We start from the raw sequence: 20,455 nt of genomic DNA, 5'->3' as shown, positions 1-20,455 counted from the left end.
TTTGTAATACAATAACAGCCCGGCGCATGTCGCGTAAGATAATACAGAGCGCGTGACCACACACTTTGTCGCTGTGTCTAGGGTGTTTTTCCATGTCTAATAACGCGACAACGGCGAATGATCTAAAACCCGATATAGAAAGCGCCCGCTGATTGGTCAAAATCTGGAGGTCAAAATGCGGTTGTCTTGCAAAATTAATCAGCAAATCTGCTCAAATGTTATAGACCATGGCTTTCGCCATGGTCTATTAACCTTGTTGAGGGCCCTTTCTGAATGTGAAATCATCCGTATATAGGCCTCTGTTTGTGTCGGTCTCTGAATAATATATATACTTACAACTAGCTACTGCATATTTTAGGCCTGGTGGTACCGTGTATTTTGTAAACTGATATTGCGTATGTAGTACATGAAATTACAAGGTACATACTATGTACCTTGTAATAGCAATCATTATGCTCACTTCATATACACACAAAACCATACAGATAAACCTAAGCAATAAAAAGAGTTTAATACCGAAGATTATGATATCCTCCTGTCCACAGTTATTCACACATGGAATATTTAGTAAAAGGTATGTTGTGGTTTGCGGTTGTTGTGGTTGTTGTGCTTCGCAATGGTATGGTTGTGGTCATTGCAGCGTCAGTGGTTCGTGGTGGGTGTGGTGGCTTGCAGTGGTTATGGTTGTCGTCGTAGTAGTTGACTGCTTGTGGCCATCGTTGTTCTTTCTGTTGTTTTTGTCGTCGTCATTGTCGATGTCGTTGTGTTGTTGTCATTGGTTGTCGGTTTTGAGGTTTTTTGGGTTTAGTAATTAAAGTAAGGCAATACAAATGCATGCTGTATTTGTAATAATTTTAAAGGAGTAGGCCTAGGAAATGTTTTGACCTAAGATTTTAATAACCCAAATTGTCCTGACAGAAACAAATATCGAGGGTTTTTTTACACTGTGTCTCCCGTTCTTGGCTGTACCGGTGCACCTGGTTACTTGCCGAAGCGCGCCCCGCAGTGAGAGCAGACCCTCTCGGTACTCCAAGAGCAGAAGATCAGCCCGAGCGGGAGCAAGAGAATGGCAAGTAAGATGGCGAGTGGTGAGCACCTGCACCGCCTCCTCACGTTGCCGATGTGGCAGACGGGACAGTCACCCTCGATCTGGGAAGTGGTCTGGGCTGGCACAGTGACTTGGACCATGGGAGGCTGCTGCATCGGCTGCGGCTGGGGCTGAGGAGCTGATGAGGAAAAGGAGAAATATATAAGAAAAGTATACAGCCTAAAGAAGGGTTCGGGTGGGCCACTATGGGGAAAGCGTCCAAAATCATGGCGATAATACTGCTTTGCAGCTTTCTGTTCTACAAAAGAAAATCAGTGGAGAACTTGTCATACCTAATAAAATAAACAAATAGGGACCATTAGGATGAATTATGGTACGCATAGGGGATACGTATGCGCTTGGAAAAAGTGGCCGATTTTATCACCATTCTGCGTGATTATCACCATTCTGGGTTTCTTATACCCATTTCAGAATACTGTGAAGTGGAAACGTCCGAGTCGGTGAGGTTCTTCTGTACCGTCGAAATATGTGAAATATATCCGTGCAAAGTTCGTGTGGCTATTAAGTTTTCGTCACCGCGGAATAACGTCCTTTTATACGCAGTGAACATGGATGGTCAATGCACTTATGCAGTACGCCTACGAAACCACTGAGTAAAATCAGTTTATATGCCTTGTTTATCGGAAGCGATTAAAGAAGTTGTCAGTTTAGAACGCTTAAAAGTTGTTTCTCTTATCATAATTCTACATGTATATGTTCCGTCTTGTATATCACGAGATAGGCCTATATACGTTCATTACATTTTCGGGCAACTTGGTTTCTGAATCAAAATCTCACCCCCAAACTGCCCAAAAAAGTGAAGTACTCGCACTGGCACCCCGCGCGCTGATTTTAGACTGGCACTGTGTGCATGTACATGTCCATGTCCATGTCCATGCACATGTTCCTGTACATAATTATGTGCAAGTACATATCATACTGATGTGCATGCACAAATTGACTTCATACAGTTGGTTATTTTTTTTTTAGATGAATACATACTGTATATTTAAGAGAAAAACTCTTTTTATGTTGTGAAAACCAAATGTTCGACAATCTTAACATTATGGTGAAGATTAGCTGGCAAAAGTCTTTGCTCGTGCATTTTGGCTATATAAAGGTACTGTAAATTGACCACAAAAGGTAAATAACTACATATAAATTGATGAGTGATTTGGTAATAGTTGAAGTAATTCACACACCGAACCAAGTCCAACTGTTTGTCGATGTCATAGTTATTCTTGTAATTAAACAAGAACGTTTTAAGCCAGCCAACATCTCTTTTGATTATTAGAAATATCTTTTAATTATTAGAATAACAAAACAAAAACGTTTTTGGGACATTTTTAACTTTTGTGAATATTGTAAGAAGGGTTTGAACTTATTTCAAGGGAAAAGATTATCATGTACATGTAGGTATGTTTCGTCGATCATGGATAACTTTCTCTTCAAACACCAAGCATTGTGACGAACTTGAATACAGCCTAACATAGCATGTCAAAGGCTATACAAGATGTAATATATCACGAGGATTAGCATGTGCATGCACATGCGAATGGAAAACCAATTTGAAAATTTGGATGGGCTGAACAGTCAAATACAATGCGTACAACACAATTAAATATGTCGATTTTAAATGTCTTCTTTTTAAATGTTAAAAACCGAAACAGTAGTGATTCACACAAACGCTTATTGTGTTTAAAAACTGTACAGGCTGTTAAGACGTAAGTGCAACCATAGGTTAAATACCTAAACACAATTTAAACGCCATTTAGACACTTTTTAGTTTTGTTAAACAAAACCGCTTGGACGCGTTTATAACATTGATGTTTAAGTACTAAACACTTCCTTTAAATCACAGTAACATATTTTGTTTATAAACAAAATATTATGCCATGGTGATTTAAAGGAAGTGTTTAGTACTTAAACATCAATGTTATTATAAACGCGTACAGGTGTCTATAGAGTGCTACAGGCTGTAAACACGTCAATGTTTATGATATAAACACATTGACGTGTTTAAAAGTACACTGTGTTTAGAAAGTAAACAGTAAATTAAACATATTGAAATGTTATGTAAACACACATATACACGGTATGGCACTATGTTCCATTTGCTGCTCGTTCAGAAATTGGAAAGAGAGGCTCTGGTCTTGAAATTAGCATATTTGTTTTTTAGAAAGACGACTGAGTAGTAAAACAAAACGAGAATTTTAAGGTTCAGCAATGGAGGTCTGATGGAGTGGATATGACAACTGAATTCTGCTGATCAAAGACTCGTATTTTCAACCCATTTTGAGAAATAGCGCATTGAAGTAAAATATAACGTATTGCCTCCTTTCACAAATAAAGACAATTTTGTTACCATTTTTACAAATACGAATGTATTTCTAAATTACAAAACAGACACTGATAGCATTTTCTTGCATACGGGACACCAGTTGCATAAAAAAAACTGTGTTTGCCCTTTGCCGATTAAGGGAACAAAAAAGTCTGTGGTAGATTATCAAAAAAGCTAACCTCGATCTAAGTTTAAGCTCAGTAGATTAGATCATACTTGTTGTGAAACCGTGTAAGTGCATCCTCGTTTTGCTCAACGCAAAGCGTAGATTTCTGATTAAACAGCGCGATGATTTAGTCCTAAATAGGACCCCAAAAAAAGAGCATCGCGACAAAAAATAATGGTAATACCTCTTTTCTCGGAAACGACACCACTCGTTGCATGATCCTATTATTTACTTACAATCAAACAAAGAATTTTATGATATTTTGACGGATTCATTTTGGACTATTGCAAATTGTGCTCATCACCTTCATAGAAGTGCCGAAATTTTACAGGGCTTGATTTTGTTAGAGATTTTTAAAGAATAATCAGTACACGCGGTGCAGTGGCCGCCAATTTATTTTCAGGATCATGCCGCAGAGAGTTCTGTTGCTGCGGAAAAAGGTCACAGGCATGTCTGCCGTGTATAACTACTCGTACATGTATCGGAATGGGATATGGATAGGAGTCAACCACGGTTTCAAATATAATGACCTAAATTCATCATCATGCGAGTTTTGTGTAAAGAAAACTTATAAATTGTAGGCCTATGAAATAAAATGCTTGGTTTCGGTAAATTGTATTATTGTTTATTATGAACACAATGCTTTTCACAAGCAAGAAACAGAACTTCCAGTGACTGTTTTGTGCAGTAAAGTACAGTTATGCACATGACAAGAATAGCAAGTGGGGCATGCAGTAGACCATCACCTCTTATTGTTACAGCTACAAAATACTCACGATATCCGTCTTGGTAAGATTGGTACCCAGGCGGGTGGGCCAGCTGCTTCGTGTGGTCGTTGGCTGGTGGAGACTCCATTTCATCATAAAACGGTCGTGCAGTGTAGGTCGACATTTTCACAAGTACTCTGCCGGTATTTGAGGTGGACGTGTAGCGAGATCGCTCTTTTCACACTTCCGCCTTGGGCATGCAGAGCCTCGATCTGGCAACTTTACACAATAAATATAGCCGGTTCACCCGTACCAGGTACCTCTTTCTCTTTCAGGGCGGTGCGTTTCTGTTTCACATAATTATGCGAGATAATTATGTCGCGGCGCGAGTTAGTATGTCGCAGCCGCGAGTTAGTATGTCGCGGCCGCGAGATAATTATGTCGCGGCCGCGAGTTACATATTATGAAAGCGAGACTATAGCTGTCGTGAAAGAGAAACGCATTACGCACCGCCGTTAAAGAGAAAGAGGTACCTGGCCCTAACGGGCTTCAGTAGCACGCAGGACCAGAGACATGTACCTTCATGCACGACGAGTAGAGTAGGCTATTATAATGTCAGTGTATTCCACTTACGCCATCCATGATACAAAGTTTTCACAAAAGTGAGGTCATGCAGTGGCGTAGCGCGGTCATTTTTATTGGGGGGGGGGGTGAAATCTTTTTGAAAAGGGCACTTGCACATCCGTGGTGAAATGTAGGCACGTTTTTTCCCCCTTGCACTTGACCTCCGTAAAATCAAATGATGGGGGGAGGGGAGGGGGGCGTACCATCTGTCGATGGGAGCACTGTTCAAAACCGACGATTATGCACACTAACGGACAATATATGGTGCTTCTAACGGAGATACATGCGCGAATTTAACAAAAAAGGCACCCGCAATGGCCGATGGTACCAGAAAGGCAACCACATACTTTTAAAAGGGCACTTGTTCAGAAAAAAAGACATTTTTTTAAAAAGGGCACTCTTTACAAAATATTGGGGGGGGGGGGGGTAAGCGCTCGTGAAAGGGCATTTGAATAGAAAAGGGCAGTCTTTACAAAATATGTGGGGGGGTGTTAAAATACCCCCCTCGGACAATGCGCAAATTCTCGGAGCATGCGCAAAAGCATGCAGTCCTCATTGTTTGGGCAGCCCCCCTAGCTCAGGCAGTACCGCCAGCTGCATGTGCTTGTACTATGTACAGCACATGGTATGTACATGTACATCATCCACACTGCCCACATGCCATGACGATTCCAAAACCAGCCTTTGTTTACACAAACATGAAGCTATAAAAACCAATCGGCGCAGTACTGGGTGCAGTTTCATCGTGATTCTCGAATAACTAGCCCACCGAGTGTTGTAAACAAGATAAGCAGATCTCAAGGGAATGTAGTCATTTGCAGTTGTTGTAATTATCATAAAACGGTATATTCAGGGGGTAGCATGTAATACGACAGCGTTGGCTTTGATAAGTGACACACGAGGGCTTGTGAGAGAAGGATAATTTTTGGCAAAAGCTGTTTTCTTTTGAAAACTTGACGGATTAATATTATTCAATGCAAGGATCGATTGAAGTAAAGACTTCTTCTCAAGTTAAACTCTTAGTCATTTTGTAGTACAAAAGGGCAAAACTAACCTACTTTTGAGAGCATTCCGTTGATTCTCATATTAGTTCTTTTGAGACTCAGAATAATGTTTTGTAATCTGATTCATGCCCATTGTATTGCAACTTAAAAAGGTATTCATAAATACATAAAGACACTGTCTATTCCTATTGGTCCAGAGCCCGTCACGTGGCCGGTCTTAAACGGTTTATAAAACACCAGATGGCGGGTCTTCAACACTTTTCCAGTAAGTCTGGACTCCTATGAAATCCGGTGCCTTTCACCGTTTGAATGGCTGAACGTTCACAATCCTTGGTTAGGCATGTGCAATACTACCAATGAGTCTGTATTTTTATAGACCTAAATTCACACTACACCGGCATAATTATAAGTTGCTTACGGTTGCAGACCAGTAAATCGGTCCGAAATTGCCTACGCCGGCCAAATCACGATTTGCATGCCCTCGAAATCTTCAGTATTTGAGCATACTGTGGGCCATGAACTGGAGGGTTTGTCAAAAATATGGGTGGAAGCCGTGCACAGGACTGTGAGCTTGTAGTTCCGTTCAATTTGGATGAAATTGGGGCCCTAAAAGCGCTTTATTTTGCAATGGAGTGTAGGCATCGTTTTTCAGAATGGCGATGGCTTCAGGACTATTTTAAGGGGTGATCATCTTCGGATGGAAATTTCTCCTAAAAGTCATCAGTTGACCCCCCGTAAATTGAAAAGAAAATGAAAGATGATGAAATAAGCTTCAATTTGATGTGTGTCTCGAACACCTTGGAGAGTTGTGAGTATTTTCCCCAAATTTCTGAAGTGGGAGCATTAATCATTGGGGTCAATGGAAGTTTATTTACTGGTCTGGAACCTATTACGACTTCCAGCAAGAGGGACATACCATAACATAGCTAGAGGGGTGTTTCGAAAAACATGAAGTAAATTTGTTTTACAAAATCGTCGTAAATTTATAATTTTTGACCATATATTTGGCTCGGGTCATCATCAGCGTCCAGACGCCAGACCGATATGTAAACATAGTGTTTGAAACCAGACGCCAAACCGGCCTTAAACATGTTTAAAACCGGCCAATCATTTTATTCCCTGAATCCATCCTTCAGATGCCAAATTAGAACCTCCGTCCCGTGACGTCATGCCAGAATGTTGCCAACAGGCAAACAGCCACTTTAAAGTCACCATTTATAAAGCCACACATACAAGAGTGATAAAGCCAGATTTGATTTTCCCTGTTTATTTCGGATTCACGTACCCGCAATAAATGCACTTTTGTAAACAAACGAGACATGGTCTACACATCATTACGACGTGTTCTTAATCTAACCGAAGCTGATCAATTAATGAAGTGTAACATGAATGCAACAAACATCGGTTAAAAAAAATCATGCAATATTCATTTACCAAGCTCAATAATTTTACAAACCACATTATCAAATTATTTGTATATTTCTTATTTTTCAAACAGAACACACACAAAACAATTGTCAACTTTTTAAAATGTATAAATGAGCATTAACGCAAAGAGCACATTAAATTTTGACCTTTAAGGGCCCATGCAATGTAACTGTTTTAACACTCCTTGAAAATGCACCTTTTTGTCTCAATTAACCTTATTTTCAATGTTTGGTTGGCCATTTTAAATGATATGGTTTTTTATGCTAATGCCAATTACCATATTCATCAGCAAATCTGTGACGTCATTCCGGGCAGAAACCTCAATGTTACAGCTATTTCAGCACAAAAAGTTGATAGAATTTGGGATAGTTTGCCGTCGTAAAGTTTCTTAATGTACCGTATTCAACTTACCTTATAGTATGGAAATTAGCCTGAAACCTGAATCCCGAACCTGAAACAGAAAACAGTGTCTTCCTGGAATTTCATCACAACAAGAGCGCTCTCACCGGTAAAGCATGGAATATAAGTGCACTTTTCAGTATAATTAACAAATCATGATTGTCAACAGTTTTCATACATTTAAGAGGAGTAGAAAGTTGCTCAAAATGTGTTCCTCAGAAAACCTCATCGCATTGATCCCTTTAAACAATACGCAGAGACGTTGTAATATAAAATATCGGCTCACATACATTTTATGAAATAGGCTGGTCCCCGTTCACCAGTTAAAATACATGTATATTCAATAAAAGCGCAAAGAACTTAGACAGTCTTCCCACAATTAGTGCATTTCCACTCCGTCATCATGAGACAGAATATGATTCCGAGTGGGAAGAAGATGACGGCTAGGAGAAAGCCTACCTTACTAAACCGCTCCCTGAGCACTCCGCTGTGACACATCGGGCAATGGATGGAGGGTTTGGGCCGGATCTCACCGGTTAGTGAGGAATCGTAGGGCGGTGTTGGATCTTCCTGCTGTTGCTGCTGCTGCTCAAATTCTTGTTGTTGTTGTTGTTGTTGCTGCTGCTGCTGTTGCTGCGGCGTAATCAAAATTTGGCTGTCACTAACAGATGGGTATAAGTCTGCAGCTGCTGTTGCTGCTGCTGTTTTTGTTGTTGTTCCTGATGTTGTTGTTGCTTCTTGTGTTGCTTCTGCTGCGAAGTGATCAAGATTTGGCTTTCACTATCTGATGAACAAGTATGGTGCTGCTGCTCGTAACTAATACAGTTTTGGCTTCCTACACTATTTTGGTAAGTATGCAGATGCTGTTGTTGTTGCTGCTCATGTGGCTGCTGTTGTTGCTGCTGTGCGCAACTGAGTGAGTTTCGGTTTCTTCCATCTGGTTGGTAAGCCTGGAACTGCTGTTGTTGTTGTTGTTGCTGCTGTTGCTGCTGCTCGTGACTGATGAAGATTTGGCTTCCTCCATCTGGTTGGTAAGTCTGGAGCTGCTGTTGCTGCAGTTGCAACTGTTGCTGCTGCTGTTGCAGCTGTGACTTGTGTTGATGCTGCATTTGTTGGTAATGGAGAATCAATGGTTCATGGAACGAGCGAGGAAAATGGCGCAATAAAACGAATGCCTTGCCGCACAGCATGCATGTACTAAGTCTCAGAATAATTTTCTGACGACAAAAGGGGCGAAAGCCTTCACAGTATATCGTTCTTTAAAATGGAGCGGGCAGTTGGGTTGATGTGATTTTCATATATCATATTTTACAAAAGAGATTGTGTCAGAAACTGCAAGTCACATCCTCTATAGCGTAGGCATCGGCAATGTTTACTAGCGTTTATTTTCCGAATTTTGTTCCAATTAAATTCTAAACAAATCTTCACAAACACTCTTTCTGGTTCAGTCAATTTTGTAAAGTTTACTTACGAATTCCATGCAACGGCTGGTAGTGGGATGTAGCTTGTTGCCTTTCTCGGTAAGATGCGTTCCTTATATCGTGTTCAATTGACGAGAAGCGTGCAAGTGAATTATTTATGCTAGCCCGAATTGTGCAAAGTTAATATTGCACTATTCCGTGAGAAGTCTGTATATCATGCCTTCACTCTATTCTCATTTGGCCTCAGGAATAATTTTTTTCGTCTATTTCTCGTGAAATGTACCAAGGCGGACTACAAAAGACAGCGGTTTCGATCAATACTTGCATTGTGCAGCGGCTTATGTATCTGCAGTGAACTTTGGAATCTGTCTGACATTGGATTACACTCTTGCTATATGCTTTTGCATAAACGTGTACTAGGAAATTGTCCCACCTTCAACAACATATCTTGCGTGTATTGATAACACCCTGCTCTTGGGTTATATTTACTGGTCCTTTTTGTACCTTACAGCCTTAATAACTAAATGACTGACTGACTCAGTTTACTCACTCAATGACTGTCGCTTAAGAAATAGACTTGTAACAGTCTCACCTTGGCGCGCTAACTTTCACTTTGCTGGTCCCAGAGGGTCAGCAGATTATCCACTTAGTTGTACTTTCTAACGGATTGACTGTGCGTAGAGCGTCCATGACGGAACGGGAACATTTGTGATATTCAGGTTAATGAAGTCGTACGCGCGCGAGCCAGTACATCACGCACACTCGGTGTCATATCCAAGGGGCTCTCAAAAGTGGTAAAAACGAGCCCTTTAATGTGTTGGCTCACGGAGCCCATACTTCTTTCCAGATGTGGTTTTCAGCAAAACGAAAACAAATCTTATAGGGATGTGTGTGAATTGTTTTCGTTTTGCTGAAAGAAGGCACACCTTGGCTTCAACAACTCGGCTTCGCCTAGTGAACTGGAAAATTCCAGATTTTACCTTGCGCTAATATTCCTCACATTTCCCTCTAAGCCACTCAATAATTGTATACTCATATATTACACTACACCGGCACAGCTGCGTTCTAAGCCACATCGCGGAGTACGCGCGACGCGCAAGCGCCAATCTCCATATAAGGGGTTGTTTACGACAGGGACATACCATAATATAGCTAAAGGGGTGTTATGAAAAATATGAAGTAAACTTATTGAAGAAAATCGTTGGAAATTTAAACTTTTTGACTTGCTTTGACTTTTGGACCGAAAACTTTAGATTTTTTTTTTTTACAGAAAAGGTATTTATGAATGGGAATAAATATATGCTTGGCCGGTATTAGACACTATGTATAAAATCAGTTGGAGTCTGGATGCTGATAATTACCCATGCCTTCGGCTTGAGTAATTATCAGCATACAGACTCCAACCGGTCTTAAATAGAGTGTTTAAAGCCGGCCAGGCACACACTTATTCCTTTAATAACACTCCTCTTGTTTCGTTAAAGGGATTGATGAACAACAAAGATTACTGACAAAAGGTTTGGGTACTTGCATGTTTTATTGAAAAAGTAAATATAACTCCTTTAAATTCTGTGTACAAATTTATAAAATATAGAATAGGACAAATAATAACGTGTACACAAATACACTGTGTTACATAATTGGACATTTTTAGCCCTTAAGTTTAGAGGCACGTATAGGAAGATTTGCAGTTACCCGGAAGCGTACGATACAATTCAACGAAGCAAATGCTCACTCAAAGTGACGATAGGACCGGTACCAGGTACCCTGTGAAATAATTCCGCCTGATATGGCATCCTTCGAAAGAAAACAATGATTGAAGGTGGTTTGAGACAGTGCGCCTAGGGCACAGATCTTTGTTGCATGCGTTAATAGCAACGGAATCCAGATACAAGACCTCAAAAAGTCTGCTTGCGTTTTCTCTGTTTTCTCAAAATGTAAAGTATCCGATGAGCTGAAACTTCAACAAGTTAGTTGTTATGCATGACACTTTTTAATATGTCGAGCAATTTTGTTGCTTCAAAGGAAGAGAAAAAACTACACAAAAAGCAAATGATCATAATGTACCTGCAGTAAGTGCACCAGCTAAATTTTGCCACTCATTTTAGGTGATAAAGTGTTGTTATCGAATACTGAATTTCGTTCTTTTTGCTTTACTTGGCTTAATGCATTGCTATTTCAAATCCTTCCCAGAACTGGAATCTTTCCGATTACATCTTTGACACAATAGCAATAGCAATAGAAATACATCTTTGACACAATAGCATCTCATCTCATCAGTTTTCAATTAAATGTTACTATATCAAACCAAAGGGTTTGTATTTAAAGCATTTGAAAAAAATATATATAATGACGTATATTCATAAACGTAAAAGCATATTATGTTGACGCCACAAAACGTGCCGGAAAGCGGTTACATGTTCGATACCCTCGATGGATTTGTGCAGTCTTTTATGCCTTTTGTCAATAATACACAATGTATCTGAAGCACTAAGAAAATAGAGGTTATAAAAATACAACCGTAAAGTAACCGTTTTATTTCTACTAGTAAAGTAACCATTTTTTCTAGTAAAGAACCGTTTTATTTCAAATCATTGAGTTTTGTAAAACAGGTTTATGTGAAGGCAAAATGGCACCCTCTTGTTAAACTCGAGGTTGTTTTTGTATTTTGTTAAAGGCATTATAGGATCGTTTGGTCGTTTCAAATAACACCACTCAAAATACTAGAAGAATGTTGAAAACCCAAACTATAAGTTTCAACTCAGTGGATACACTTTTCAAGAAAACTTTGAAAAAAATGCACAACTTTTCTTCACAAGACACGAGTTCGTCGATAGCACTTTTTATTAAAAAAACCCAAACAAACAAAACAAACAAACAAACAGCCCAACACCCCAACAAACAAACACCCCAACAGTCACGTGACTGACCGTTGGAAATCCCGATTTCTTCTTAATGACAGCAAGCCAGACGGAATAATTTCACGGGATGTTTATGGTACGATTTTCAATCCAAGTAAGATTTTTGATGATAATTCGGTAGGTTACTTTTTGGATAAATGCATTTGATCCTATATGCCTTTATTAAAATCGCAGCTAATTCTTAAATAAAAACAAAGATATTAAACAGGGGAAGTCTTACGGCGCTCCTGCAAATCCGTTACTTTAAGTACTATAAGAATAAGTTTTGTGAAATATATCGTTTGGAAATAACAAAATGTTTTATGGAAACATAATATATGATTATCAAAACAGAAAAAAGAACCCTGCTTCTTGACATGTTGATTTTTCGATTTTTCTCGAAATAAGTAACTGTTCCATAACAAAACGTGGGCCCATTTTGTTCGTTTGATGTTTCATTCAAAAATGGATAACTTTTTGTATTGCTCGAAAAATAGCAATTTAACAATTATTTCTTTCTGTGTGGACAGTAGCGTCCTAAACTTCCAGCCTATAAAGATCTTGTACCTCGATTTTTGAACAAAGACGGTGTCGCATGAGTAATGCGCCCTCTACTAAATGTGTTGAATAGGGTTCTTGTGTGTATGTAGGCCTAATGTAGTCCTGTTGTTGAGAACCAGACGTTTTTGCGTTTGCGTGACCTTGTTGTAGTGTGAGTATCTCACGTTATCCACGGAACCAAGTCTCCTGTATAACGTCTGATATGTCAAAGCATGCAGATTTATGCGATCTCATGCCTCAGCCAATCGGAGTCGAATTTACTAAATCGTGACGTCATTTCATTCCCAAATCAGGACTAAAACTGTGATTGGTCAATTCGAATGTAGTGTTTTGTAATACAATAACAGCCCGGCGCGTGTCGCGTAACATAATACAGAGCGCGTGACCACAAACTTTGTTGCTGTGTCTAGGGTGTTTTTTCCATGTCTATAACGCGACAACGGCGAATGACCGAAGACCCGATATAGAAGGCGCCCGCTGATTGGTCAAAATCTGGAGGTCAAAATGCGGTTGTCTTGCATAATTAATAAGCAAATCTGCTCAAATGTTATAGACCATGGCTTTCGGTCTATTACATAGACTAACCTTGTTGAGGGCCCCTTCTGTCGGTCTCTGAATAATATATAAACTTGCATACTTACAACTATCTACTGCATATTTTAGGCCTGGTGGTACCGTGTATTTTGTAAACTGATATTGCGTATGTAGTACATGCTATTACAAGGTACATACTATGTAACCTTGTAATAGCAATCATTATGTTCACTTCATATACACACAAAACCATACAGATAAACCTAAGCAATAAAAACAGTTGAATACCGAAGATTATGAGATCCTGTCCACATTTATTCACACATGGAATATTTAGTAAAAGGTCATGTCGTCGTCGTTGTTTGCAGAGGTTTGCAGTTGTTGTGGTTTGCGGTTGTTGTGGTTGTTGCGCTTCGTAGTGGTTGTGGTCATTGCAGCGTTGGTGGTTGGGTGTGGTTGTGGTGGCTTGTAGTGGTTATGGTTGTCGTCGTAGTCGTTGTTGGCTTTTGGCCATCGTTGTTCTTTCTGTTGTTTTTGTCGCCGTCATTGTCAATGTCGTTGTGTTGTTGATGTTGGTGGTGGGTTTTGAGGTTTTTTGGGTTTGGTAATTAAAGTAAGGCAATAAAAATGCATGCTGTATTTGTAATAATTTTAAAGGAGTAGGCCTAGGAAATGTTATTTTGACCTAAGCTTTTATTAACCCAAATTGTCATGATAGGCACAAATATCGAGGGTTTTTTCCACTGTGTCTCCCGTTCTTGGCTACACCGGTGCACCTGTTTACGCGCCAAAGCGCGCCCCGCAGTGAGAGCAGACCTTCTCGGTACTCCAAAAGCAGAAGAACAGCCCGAGCGGGAGCAAGAGAATGGCAAGTAAGATGGCGAGTGGTGAGCACCCGCACCGCCTCCTCACGTTGCCGATGTGGCAGACGGGACAGTCACCCACGGTTACTATCTGGGAAGTGGTCTGGGCTGGCACAGTGAATTGGTCCATGGGAGGCTGCTGCATCGGCTGCGGCTGGGGCTGGGGAGCTGATGAGGAAAAGGAGAAATATATAAGAAAAGTATACAGCCTAAAGAAGGGTTCGGGTGGGCTGTATGGGGAAAGCGTCCAAAATCATGGCGATAACACTGCTTTGCAACTTTCTGTTCTACAAAAAAAAAAATCAGTGGAGAACTTGTCATACCTAATAAAATAAACAAATAGGGACCATTAGGATGAATTGGGTACGCATAGGATACGTATGCGCTTGGAAAAAGTGGCCGATTTTATCACCATTCTGCGTGATTATCACCATTCTGGGTTTCTTATACCCATTTCAGAATAACCTGAAGTGGAAACGTCTGAGTCGGTGAGGTTCTTCTGTACCGTCGAAATACTATGTGAAATATATCCGTGCAAAGTTCGTGTGGCTATGCAGGTTTCGTCACCGCGGAGTAACGTCCGTTTATACGCAGTGAACATGGATGGTCAATGCACTTATGCAGTACGCCTACGAAACCACTGAGTAAATCAATTTATATGCCTTGTTTATCGGAAGCGATTAAAGTAGTTGTCAGTTTAGAACGCTTAAAAGTTGTTTCTCTTATCATAATTCTACATGTATATGTTCCGTCTTGTATATCACGAGATAGGCCTATATACGTTCATTACATTTTCGGGCAACTTGGTTTCTGAATCAAAATCTCGCCCCCAAACTGCCCAAAAAAGTGAAGTACTCGCACTGGCACCCCGCGCGCTGATTTTAGACTGGCACGGTGTCCATGTCCATGTCCATGTCCATGTACATGTTCCTGTACATAATTATGTGCAAGTACATATCATACTGATGTGCATGCACAAATTGACTTCATACAGTTGGTTATTTTTTATTTGTTTAGATGAATACATACTGTATATTTAAGAGAAAAACTCTTTTATGTTGTGAAAACCAAACGTTCGACAATCTTGACATTATGGTGAAGATTAGCTGGCAAAAGTCTTTGCTCGTGCATTTTGGATATATAAAGGTACTGTAAATTGACCACAAAAAGTAAATAACTACATATAGATTGATGAGTGATTTGGTAATAATGAAGTAATTCACACGCCGAACCAAGTCCAACTGTTTGTCGATGTCATAGGTTATTCTTGTAGTTAAACAAGAACGTTTTAAACCAGCCAACATCTCTTTGATTATTAGAAATATCTTTTAAGAAATATCTTTTGTGATTCACACAAACGCTTATTGTGTTTAAAAACTGTTACAGGCTGTTAACACGTAAGTGCAACCATAGGTTAAAGGGAATGTACATCATTGGCTTTTGCTGTAATTTTCAGAAATGAACTATTTGAGGGGTTAGTGTAATTGATCAAATATTGTTACCCTGACATTTTTAAAGTTTTGTGTTCGAAAAGGTTGGAAAAACCAAGAAAAACAAAAAAATTTCATGTAGTCTGGTTCCCTGACTCCACAAAAGATAAAATGGATCAATTTATAGATGATGGAAAATTGTAAGGCAAGGGCACCAGTCTACCTGGCCTGCACCCGTTCATGAACATGTAACCAATAGCAAACAAAATTTGGACTGAAAAAAATTGTAGATTTGGAGCAGTAGTCTGTCATTTACCAACATCCTAGTAAGGTTTTTCGTAAAAACTTGGTAGTTTTATTTTTCGATGTTTGCAAATGTTGTATATTCCCTTTAAATACCTAAACACAATTTAAACGCCATTTAGACACTTTTTAGTTTTGTTAAACAGAACCGCTTGGACGCGTTTATAACATTGATGTTTAAGTACTAAACACTTCCTTTAAATCACCATAACATATTTTGTTTATAAACAAAATATAGGTTTTCCCGTCCAATTTCGCACTTAGTGCATGCAAGAGTATAAATAGTTCATTCAATTTTGCTATAGGGCAACCAAAAATTCAAACTAGTCATTCAAAATCGCCATAGGGCAGTCAAAAAAGAAAAACAGTCATTCAGAATCACCATACGGCAGCCAAAAATTCATAATGGGCATTCAGATTCGCCATAGAGCAATCAAAAGTGTAAAAACAACATTCAGATTCGCCATAGTGCATTCAAGTTAGCACGGAAGGACACGTGACTGAAGATAGAGCATTCAATTTCGCCATAGGGTATGCATGTTCATAACTAGTGCATTCAATTTAGCACTGTATTTACATGACTTGTATACAGTAATACATACATGTATTCAAATATTCTTTGCGCGTTTTTCCCAACCTGCAATATGTGTGCCACAAATGACCTTTCATAAAACTTCACTGGACAATTTAAATTATTTTTTACAGATGCCTGGACTTCGATAGTTGTATTTGTTATGTCTCCTAGAGGTGAAATGTAAGTTATAGAAGCATTTGCCTGCTTATTGAGCAAGTTATTTTGTTCCACACCAGCGCCTTGGCGCAAATTGTATATATATTTCTTTCATCTCCTTTGGTAATGCATTCTTTGCATTTCACCTTTAACTTTCCACATATAATTATCAGCAGCTTGAGAATTTACATTGGCAGACATTACGCAATTAACATCAATGGCTGAAAAAATGACTGAATTTTGAGCTTTGAACTTTAACATGTAAATTTTCTACCAAAGACCAGTAAAATATAACCTTCTGCAGTTGCGATATCATATTAAGTATATACATTTAGTTATAAATTATGTTTAAAAAAGAATATAAAAGGTTCAACAAAGAATTATTATAAGGGAAGAAAACCGTAATCAATGTCTTAAGTTGTGATGAAAAGATTGTTTTAAATGATTAAAGTCATATGAAAACAGATACAAGATAAAAAACACAAAAAGTAAATATGTATACATGTATATACAATATGAAAGAAGAAAATCATGATATTTTATACATGCTATGATTTATGTCTCTAGTCAATGCATATAATTGAAGAGATGGTGCAAATGACCAAAAGAAAATATACATTATGAAAGAAAATTTACAAAGATAAAAAAGGCATATGAAATAACAGAGGGAAATGTAAGGAAATTTTCCCTCTGTTAATTCATCTGCCTTTGGGCCATCCGATAAATATGATTTTTATTCGGCAACTTAATATAGACAAAGCAAGCTCATAAAGTGGAAGAAGATATAAACATGAGAAAGCTGTAAAAAACAAATAGAAAAAAAATTACATGTGCTAAATTGGATGCACAAATTGTATAATTGGATGCCCTATGGCGAAATTGAATGCTCTAACTCAGCTCGAGGGGGTTTCAAGGGCGAACTTGGTTGCCCTAAAGCGATTATGAATGCCAATTGGCCATTTTGGCTGCACTATAGCGAATTTGAATGCCGATTGGCCATTTTGGCTGCACTATAGCGAATTTGAATGCCGATTGGTGATTTTGGCTGCCCTATCCGCGAAATTGAATGACCTATTTATACTTTCTCATGCACTATGTGCGAAATTGAATGACCTATCTTTACTTTTGCATGCACTAAGTGCGAAATTGGACGGGAAAACCTATATTATGTTATGGTCATTTAAAGGAAATGTTTAGTACTTAAACATCAATGTTATTATAAACGCGTACAGGTGTTTATAAAGTGCTACAGGCTGTAAACACGTCAATGTTTATGATATAAACACATTGACGTGTTTAAAAGTACACTGTGTTTAGAAAGTAAACAGTAAATTAAACATATTGAAATGTTTATGTAAACACACATATACACGGTATAGCACTATGTTCCATTTGCTGCTCGTTCAGAAATTGGAAAGAGAGGCTCTGGTCTTGAAATTAGCATATATTTTTTTTAGAAAGACGACTGAGTAGTAAAACAAATCGAGAATTTTAAGGTTCAGCAATGGAGGTCTGATGAAGTGGATATGACAACTGAATTCTGCTGATCAAAGACTCGTATTTTTCAACCCATTCTGAGAAATAGCGCATTGAAGTAAAAATATAACGTATTGCCTCCTTTCACAAATAAAGACAATTTTGTTACCATTTTTACAAATACGAATGTATTTCTAAATTACAAAAACAGACACTGATAGCATTTTCTTGCATACGGGACACCATTTGCATAACAAAACTGTGTTTGCCCTTTGCCGATTAAGGGAACAAAAAAGTCTGTAGTAGATTATCAAAAAAAGCTAACCTCGATCTAAGTTTAAGCTCAGTAGATTAGGTCATACTTTTTGTGAAACCGTGTAAGTGCATCTCCGTTTTGCTCAACGCAAAGCGTAGATCTCTGATTAAACAGCGCGATGATTTAGTCCTAAATAGGACCAAATAAAAAAAAAGCATCGCGACAAAAAATAATGGCAATACCTCTTTTCTCGGAAACGACACCAGTCTAGGCGCAAGCATTTCACAGGATGCATGATCCTTTTATTTACTTACAATCAAGCAGAGAATTTTATGATATTTTGACGGATTCATTTTTGACTATTTGCAAATTGTGCCCATCACCTTCATAGAAGTGCCGAAATTTTACAGGGCTTGATTTTGTTAGAGATTTTTAAAGAATAATTAGTACACGCGGTGCAGTGGCCGCCAATTTATTTTCAGGATCATGCCGCAGAGAGTTCTGTTGCTGCGGAAAAAGGTCACAGGCATGTCTGCCGTGTATAACTATTCATACATGTATCGGAATGGGATATGGATAGGAGTCAACCATTGCATTGTAGGTTTCAAATATAATGACCTAAATTCATCATTACGCGAGTTGTGTGTAAAGAAAACTCGTGAATTGTAGGCCTATGAAATAAAATGCATGGTTTGGGTAAAATGTTATTAGTGCTTATTATACACACATTGATTTTCACAAGCAAGAAACAGAACTTTCAGTGACTGTTTTGTGCAGTAAAGTACAGCTATGCCCGTGACAAGAATAGCAAGTTGGGCTTGCATGTAGACCATCACCTCTTGTTACAGTTACAGTAATACTCACCATATCCCTGCTGTTGGTAGGATTGGTGAGGCGGTACCGGGTAGGCCGGCTGCTTTGTGTGGTCGTAGGCTGGTGGAGGCTCCATTTTATCCTAAAACAGTCGTGAAATGTAGGTCGAAATTTTCACAAGTACTCTGCCGGTATTTGAGGTGGACGTGTAGCGAGATCGCTCTTTTCACACTTCCGCCTTGGGCATGCAGAGCCTCGATCTGGCAACTTTACACAATAAATATAGCCGATTCACCCGTACCAGGTACCTCTTTCTCTTTCAGGGCGGTGCGTTTCTGTTTCACATAATTATGCGAGATAATTATGTCGCGGCCGCGAGTTAGTATGTCGCAGCCGCGAGTTAGTATGTCGCAGCCGCGAGTTAGTATGTCGCGGCCGCGAGATAATTATGTCGCGGCCGCGAGTTACATGTTATGAAAGCGAGACTAGCTGTCGTGAAAGAGAAACGCATTACGCACCGCCGTTAAAGAGAAAGGTACCTGGCCCTAACGGGCTTCAGTAGCACGCAGGACCAGAGACATGTACCTTCATGCACGACGAGTAGAGTAGGCTATTATAATGTCAGTGTATTCCACTTACGCCATCCATCAATACAAAGTTTTCACAAAAGTGAGGTCATGCAGTGGCGTAGCGCGGTCATTTTTATTGGGGGGGGGGTGAAATCTTTTTGAAAAGGGCACTTGCACATCCGTGGTGAAATGTAGACACGTTTTTTTTCCTTACACTTGGCCTCCGTAAAATCAAATGGTGGGGGGAGGGGAGGGGGCGTACCATCTGTCGATGGGAGCACTGTTCAAAACCGACGATAACGCACACTAACGGAGATACATGCGCGAATTTAACAAAAAAGGTACCCACAATGGCCGATGGTACCAGAAAGGCAACCACATGCTTTTAAAAGGGCACTTGTTCAGAAAAAAAGACACTTGTTAAAAAAGGGCAATCTTTACAAAATATTGGGGGGGGGGGTAAGCGTTGGTGAAAAAGGGCATTTGAATAGAAAAGGGCAGTCTTTACAAAATATGTGTGGGGGGTTAAAATACCCCCCTCGGAGCATGCGCAAATTCTCGGAGCATGCGCAAAAGCATGCAGTCCTCATTGTTTGGGCAGTCCCCCTAGCTCAGGCAGTACCGCCAGTTGCATGTGCTTGTACTATGTACAGCACATGGGATGTACATGTACATCATCCATTCTGCCCACATGCCATTTCCAAAACCAGCCTTTGTTTACACAAACATGAAGCTATAAAAACCAATCGGCGCAGTACTGGGTGCAGTTTCATCGTGATTCTCGAATAAACAGCCCACCGAGTGTTGTAAACAAGATAAGCAGAGCTCAAGGGAATGTAGTCATTT

At 39.4% G+C, this 20,455-nt stretch overlaps 2 protein-coding genes across 2 annotated transcripts; both read right to left on the bottom strand.

Annotated features, from left to right (window-relative positions):
• Positions 1 to 229: 229 nt before the first annotated feature.
• Positions 230 to 4,552, bottom strand: LOC119736149 (brain protein I3-like). The gene is made up of 2 exons (XM_038210161.1): positions 4,371 to 4,552; positions 230 to 1,226 (listed from the first exon to the last, which is right to left on the bottom strand). The coding sequence occupies exons 1-2, from the start codon at positions 4,483 to 4,485 to the stop codon at positions 982 to 984; spliced, it is 360 nt and encodes a 119-aa protein (XP_038066089.1). The 5' UTR covers positions 4,486 to 4,552; the 3' UTR covers positions 230 to 981.
• Positions 4,553 to 13,478: 8,926 nt separating this feature from the next.
• LOC119735461 (brain protein I3-like) lies at positions 13,479 to 19,299 on the bottom strand. Its single transcript, XM_038209163.1, has 2 exons — positions 19,092 to 19,299; positions 13,479 to 14,200 (listed from the first exon to the last, which is right to left on the bottom strand). Exons 1-2 carry the CDS (start codon positions 19,174 to 19,176, stop codon positions 13,950 to 13,952), a joined length of 336 nt encoding a protein of 111 aa, XP_038065091.1. The 5' UTR covers positions 19,177 to 19,299; the 3' UTR covers positions 13,479 to 13,949.
• Between the last annotated feature and the right edge of the window lie 1,156 nt (positions 19,300 to 20,455).

The sequence above is a fragment of the Patiria miniata genome, unplaced genomic scaffold, assembly GCF_015706575.1.
Source record: "Patiria miniata isolate m_02_andy unplaced genomic scaffold, ASM1570657v1 HiC_scaffold_29, whole genome shotgun sequence".
Taxonomy (NCBI): domain Eukaryota; kingdom Metazoa; phylum Echinodermata; class Asteroidea; order Valvatida; family Asterinidae; genus Patiria; species Patiria miniata.
This window is presented reverse-complemented; position numbering and strand designations above follow the sequence as displayed.